The 7,196-nt window shown below is 44.1% G+C and overlaps 1 protein-coding gene across 1 annotated transcript; it reads left to right on the forward strand.

Annotated features, from left to right (window-relative positions):
- The first annotated feature begins 2,079 nt into the window (after window positions 1-2,079).
- Window positions 2,080-5,510, forward strand: LOC124706283 (metacaspase-1). Its single transcript, XM_047237937.1, has 5 exons — window positions 2,080-2,411; window positions 3,496-3,826; window positions 4,462-4,582; window positions 4,791-5,009; window positions 5,182-5,510. The coding sequence occupies exons 1-5, from the start codon at window positions 2,081-2,083 to the stop codon at window positions 5,239-5,241; spliced, it is 1,062 nt and encodes a 353-aa protein (XP_047093893.1). The 5' UTR covers window position 2,080; the 3' UTR covers window positions 5,242-5,510.
- The last annotated feature ends 1,686 nt before the right edge of the window (window positions 5,511-7,196 follow it).

Consider the following 7,196-nt stretch of genomic DNA (forward strand, 5'->3'; position numbering starts at 1 on the left):
GCGGAAGTAGTAGCTCCTCTTGAATCCAACGGCACGACGGCGTGGTGTCGGTGGTGGTGGAGAAATCCGGCGGAGCTTCGCTTAAGCGTGCGGGATGTGGTGGAGGAGAGAGACCGCTAGGGTTTGGGGAGAGAGAGGGGTTGGGCGCCGGCCCTCTAAGGGGTGCGGCCAAGGCTGAGCTTCAAGTGGTCAGCCCCCTCTCCTATGCCCCTCATTATATAGGTGGAAGCACCAAGAGTTCTAGTCCAAGTCTTCGAATAAGACCCCAACACTAAAACCTCCCATATGTGGGAAACCTACTCAAGGAGGAGTCCTACCCAAGGTGGGACTCCCACCTTTCCTTGAGGTGGGTTGGCCGGCCACCCTAGGGAGTCCACCTTGGACTCCTCCCCTTTAGGGTTGGCTGGTCATGCAAGGTGGAGTCCCTCCGGGACTCTACTTTCCATGGTGATTTCTTCGGACTTTTCTAGAACCTTCTAGAACCTGCCATAAATGCACGGATCATTTCCAAACTTGGAATATGACTTCCTATATATGAATCTTATTCTCGGACCATTCCGGAACTCCTCGTGATGTCGGGATCTCATCGGGACTCCGAACAAATATTCGAACTCCATTCCATATTCAAGTTCTACCATTTCAACATCCAACTTTAAGTGTGTCACCCTACGGTTCGTGAACTATGCGGACATGGTTGAGTACTCACTCCGACCAATAACCAATAGCGGGATGCTGGAGATCCATAATGGCTCCACATATTCAACGATGACTTTAGTGATCGAATGAACCATTCACATACGATACCAATTCCCTTTGTCACGCGATATTTTACTTGTCCAGAGGTTTGATCTTCGGTATCACTCTATACCTTGTTCAACCTCGTCTCTGACAAGTACTCTTTACTCGTACGCGTGGTATGTGGTCTCTTATGAACTTATTCATATGCTTGCAAGACATTAGACGACATTCCACGAGAGGGCCCGAGTATATCTATCCGTCATCGGGATGGACAAATCCCTTTGTTGATCCATATGCCTCAACTCATACTTTTCGGATACTTAATCCCACCTTTATAACCACCCATTTACGCGGTGGCGTTTGATGTAATCAAAGTACCTTTCCGGTATAAGTGATTTACATGATCTCATGGTCATAAGGACTAGGTAACTATGTATCGAAAGCTTATAGCAAATAACTTAATGACGAGATCTTATGCTACGCTTAATTGGGTGTGTCCATTACATCATTCATACAATGATATAACCTTGTTATTAATAACATCCAATGTTCATGATTATGAAACTAATCATCCATTAATCAACAAGCTAGTTAAGAGGTATACTAGGGACTCTTTGTTTGTCTACATATCACACATGTACTAATGTTTCGGTTAATACAATTATAGCATGATATATAAACATTTATCATAAACATAAAGATATAAATAATAACCACTTTATTATTGCCTCTAGGGCATATCTCCTTCAGAATACCCATACTCAAAAGTCTAGGCCCGCCCCTGGGTATTCTCCGTTCATGGTTACCTCTTCAGCGAGTGGAGAACCGAGACCTATTTACGGAGGTCTGTACACGGTTGGAGGCTACGGCGAGGGATACTTTTTCCCTACATGGGTGGCAGCATAGTCTACGGATAGATGCCCCACCTGCACCTTAGACATTATATGTTTCATCGTTTCGATATGTATCTCGCCTAGTTTTTATTATTTATCCTTTTGGACTCAAGACAACAAAACGGCTGTATGCATCCTAATTATGCAGAAACTAGATGTAATTGCTTCTAAAAGTAACGAAGCATCCTTTATCGAAAAAACGGCCGTGCAGCGGCGCAGCGCAGTGCACCGAAGCATATATGCCTTGGGCCTCTGGCAAAAGAAAACGCGGAAAGGAGGGTCTCGAAGCCGACAAACGTATATACGCCGACGCCCACATTCAACGGCTCCACCACCACGCGCAAAACAAGCCCGGAGCCCGAATCCATCCACCCACCCCCACCCACCCAACACCTCCCGCAGGCCGCATCTCCCACCCCTACGCGGCTCCGCCGCCCGCCGCCGGCGCGATGATGATGCTGGTCAACTGCTCGGGCTGCCGCACGCCGCTGCAGCTGCCGCAGGGCGCGCCCTGCATCCGCTGCGCCATCTGCGGCGCCGTCACCCACGTCGCCGCGGCCCCCGCGCCCGGCCCCGGCCCGGGCCCCCTCGCCCACGCCTCCCCCGCCCGCGGCCCGCCTCCCCCGCCCGCGCACGGCCGGAAGCGCGCCGTCATCATCGGGATCTCCTACCGCTTCTCGCGACACGAGCTCAAGGGATGCATCAACGACGCCAAGTGCATGCGCCACCTCCTCACCACCCGCTTCAGCTTCCCCGACGACTCCATCATCATGCTCACCGGTATGATAATCCGCGCCCACGGTGGCTCCCAGCGTCGCGCGATTTGTTTTTCTGTCTGCCGTTTGGGCTTAGGGCATGATTTGGGTAGGGGAATTGGGGAAGGCTTTGCGTTTGGATTCGTTATCCGCGTGCTAGCTATTTAGCCCCATGCGATCCATGATGAACATGGGGGCATGGGAGGAGATGGTATATGCGTTATTGCTATCAGAGACTATGATGCTACTGGTATGTAGCGTGTACTCATGAATGAGTTGTTCGTTTGCATCCAATTCCATCGAAAAGTAATTACATTAAGGTCAGCTGAGAACTGGCATTTTATTTTTTCTTCAGAAGCGCCTGAATATGGGTTGGTTACTTGGTTTGACTATTTGGTATGACCTCTCGCATTGCTTATGTCTGAGTTATGTGAATCGAGACAAGGCCAGAGAACTGATTTGATCCCCTAATATTGTTATCGATCGAGATAAGGCTTTGCTTTTGGATTCGTTATCTGTGAGAGCTGATTTGATCCACTAATTTGCTGCCAATCATGAGCTTGCATTTTTGGCTTTGTTCATAACATACGCAAATCTAATCTAGTGAAACTCAAGTGTGCATTCCTCTATTTGTTTTGGGTATTTATCTGGTCTGTTCTTACCAATGTTATAAGTAGCTGAAGAAAAGGAATTGCAATTCCACGTGTGGGAACTGTCCAAATCTACAAGTTGTGGATGCCCTATAAATAATGTTCACTTTGCAGTACTTGGTGATGATACTTTCTTGATATCCGTCATATTCCTACTACCGGACTCTTGATCTGTATGTAAAGGCTGCATGCTTCTGGTTTTGCTTGTTGTTAAGCAACACAATGCATCATCCACAATATAAGTATTTCATAACCAAACTAGGTGCACAGAATTAAAGAATATTCTCATGCGATGATATGTTACATTAGATGGATTCTAGGCAGGCTGGTAATGTAAGCTCTTGATTTTCCTTTGTAAACTCTCCCCTATATGCCATTAATTTTCATTGATATCTACTGCACTTTTAACTCCTGAACCCCGCAATAATGCAATGCATTTGTCACTTTCTTGCTCTGCAGAAGAACAAACCGATCCTTTCAAAATTCCAACAAAGCATAACATAAGGATGGCCATGTATTGGCTTCTACAAGGTAGTCAACCGGGAGACTCACTGGTGTTTCATTATTCTGGCCACGGGGCACAGCAAAGAAGCTACAGTGGAGATGAAGCTGATGGGATGGATGAAACCTTCTGCCCGTTGGATTTTGAGACGCAAGGAATGATTGTGGATGATGAGATCAATACCGCGCTTGTTAGACCACTACCTCATGGAGCTAAACTTCATGCACTCATAGATGCTTGCCACAGTGGGACTGCGCTTGATTTGCCGTTCCTCTGCAGAATGAGCAGGTTCTTTAATCTTGTCGACTGCCTTGTGCTTGGCATGATAAATCACCTGTTTCTGTCCTACAATTGAATCTTCTTACCTTGAGCCCCTGATGCTTGGCATGATAAATTTTGGCATCCTGCTTAACTTTTCTATTTGGAATGCAATTTAACGAGACAATACTACTGAGCTAATTTTATTTCCAAGTATATCAATAACCCCCCTCTCTGTCGTTGACCTGTTACTACATCCATAAAGTATCTAATTAAGTTTTATGTCCTGTAACAGACTGGTTTCATCATTGCAATGGAACTGGGATGACCTCCCTTTTGATCTAAAAATTAAGTGTTATGCTCTTTTCACTTGTTGTTTTAGTGTCATATTCTTATTACACTATGACCTTTCTCATATCATGCCTAATTGCAGCATTTTTAACATGATTACTCGGCAAAACTGTTCTCGGCGCATCAATTGATTTTTTTTCTAGCCTAGAATAGCAATATGCTTTCTGAGGCTTAATTGTAGCTTGTGCCTGTTTAGGCTTTGTTTTGGGTTCAGTGAATGCAATGTGACTAACATAGATCTGCAAAAAATTCCATTGTTTCCATATATGATGGACTGTATCTACAGCTAAAGTTTCTTATCCATTTTGATACAGGACTGGGCAGTATGTATGGGAAGATCACAGGCCACGATCTGGCGTCTGGAAAGGAACTAGTGGCGGGGAAGCTATTTCCTTTAGTGGTTGTGATGATCATCAGACATCAGCAGATACATCAGTAAGCTCTAACCTGATTCATTTATTTGCTGCAATATCAGTTGGCATTATAATATATATGTGCTATTCTTCTGCAACTATCAGACAACTTCTTTTGAAAGACATGTGATTCCTTTTGGCAAATCATGCTTTCATGCAGTTTACACTTTTTTTTTGCGAAGTTTGCTTACTCTTGTTTGACATGTGATTCAATTGGATTTTTTCTTCAGGCCTTGTCAAAGATCACTTCGACTGGTGCAATGACATTTTGCTTCATCCAAGCTATTGAACGCGGTGAGGCCGCCACCTATGGGAGTATACTGAACTCCATGCGTACGACAATACGGAACACAGGAGGTGGTGCTTCAATTGCTGGAGGTGGTGCGGTTACATCGCTCATTTCGATGCTTCTCACAGGGGGGAGCGGAGGTACTGGTGGACTCAAACAGGTAACTTTCTGGGGGTTTGCAAATGCATCTCAGTATATCCCTTGCAAACCTGTATTTGCTGTTTGTTTTGGCATAATAATGTATGTAATCAAAAAATTTCTTTTGAAGTCGTGTAGTATCATCTTGTCAGTTTGTCAACAGTACTGACTGTCTGTTCCGTCTACACCTGCAGGAGCCACAGCTAACTGCAGGCGATATGTTTGATGTGTATGCGAAGCCATTTTCGCTATGATACGATTGTGGTATTCTCTATTGCGTTCTATGATTATTCTATCATGAGTCCCGGTTTAAACTATCATGTACAGTTCACAGTTGAAATGGCTCCTCCATATATAGAGCTAACTTAATTTAGTGTGTATCTTTTGATGCTCGTATTCAGATCAGTATTATCGGCCCTCCCTGGGATTGTTCCCAATATGAGTAATTGTCATTTCTTTCATCTAGACCACAATATAGTGCATGGATTGAAAAGATTTCAGGCTAATTGGAAGTTTGTTCTTATTCGTTCCTTCTTTTTTTCTGCATTTGAATTTGGAACTATCGTATCTTTTTTCCATAGGAATACTTTAGTCATGCATTTATCCTATTCTTTTTTTTATCCATGGATTCTATCATCTGAAATGCCGACAAATACTCCATATTATATGGTTTGTTATATGTTGTGCAGACCAACTAATTTGGAAACTTCGCCAATTTGTGCTAATGCCGGCCATTTTTTTGGGGAATATGCCAGTGGTGTACCATTTTTTTTTAATAGAAAGCACAGGTCTAACAAGATGGCAAAGGGCAGGGACGTAGACTACTATCTAACGTTATTCTGAACTCCTGGAACTGCACTTTTAACTGAGCACCAAATATTGAATTCGTCAATGAATTTTGCGCACATTTGTTCTACCGAGAACTTTTGCTCCTTATTTCCAAACGCACAAGTATTTCGATGCTTTCAAAGGGACCACTGGACCAGGAATGTACAAAGTTTGGACTAGCACGTAAATGTTGCGAACACGTCGGAGCTCTTTTTTACCTTGTTGCGAAACCTACTTCTTTCGCTGTCCCACCACTCCTCAAGCTTTGCCATCTGCAATCGGGGGGCAGCAGGAATGCACAAAGTTTGGAATCAGCTGTGCCATCCTTGTCTTGCGCATACACATGGGATAAAATGTCCTTCACCAAGCCGTCTTCTTGAAGGCGGACGAAGCACACAGCATGTCATTTCTCGCTCTTCTTTCAGTCGTCCAGATTCTAGCTAGGAGAGCTAACCACATGAAGATTTTATTTACACTTAAGAGGGGCTCCATTCTTCCATATGTTGCTGGCTGTACTGAACTTGATCGATCCATGGTAAAGCATCTTGTAAGTGGATCTAGCCGTGTAGTGTCGTAATGTATGAGAGCAGAGGGAGGGGCAGCTTAAAGCGTCAGGCGCGGTGTTGCAGCGATAGGTACAAACAGCGATCCAGAGCTGAACACACTGAGAAGCACCCTCCTTGGACAGTGGCTCAGAGATGTCAGCTGTCCAGTTAATTTGTTGCAGCGCAGCGGCTATTCTGGAGTTACGAGTTCTCGTTTTCAGAAGTTTCAAACCAGGGTAAAAATACACGATGTCACCACATGTTGAAGTGTATAAGTATATTGCTTAGCTCTTTTCAGGTTGCGTTGGCTAGTGCATGAATCTTAACATGGTATGAGAGCCTAGGGTTTTGCAATTTATTCTAAAATTGTTGTTGCCCCTCGGAGTCCTCGTGTTGAGCCTATCTCTGACTTTACACGCGTTGACTTTTCTTACTGGTCTTTCCAGTTAGGAGGGGTGTTGAAGTGTATAAGTAGATTGACTAGCCTCTTTTCATCAGTTTGAACTTTTAGTTATGTTGGCTAGTGCATGACGTTTAACACCACATGTCATCCTCCGACTGATCAATGGCGCATCTTTGGAAAATTCATAGACAACATCTACACCTGGTTTAAAAAGACATTTGAAATGTCAATTTTTTTTGAAAAGATCATAAATGTCAATTTTATGAAAGAAATGACGTTTTGTGTAACCTATGCAAAAGAGGCTTTTTTTTAAGACATGCTACAATGCAAGCGCTTACAAACACGCACGTACACTCACCCCTTACATTGTTGTTCACGGATACACCTATCAATGAAAGAAGGTTAAATCTAGAATAAATCCAGGTAAACGCAA

This window comes from Lolium rigidum, chromosome 4 (genome assembly GCF_022539505.1).
Source record: "Lolium rigidum isolate FL_2022 chromosome 4, APGP_CSIRO_Lrig_0.1, whole genome shotgun sequence".
Lineage (NCBI taxonomy): Eukaryota > Viridiplantae > Streptophyta > Magnoliopsida > Poales > Poaceae > Lolium > Lolium rigidum.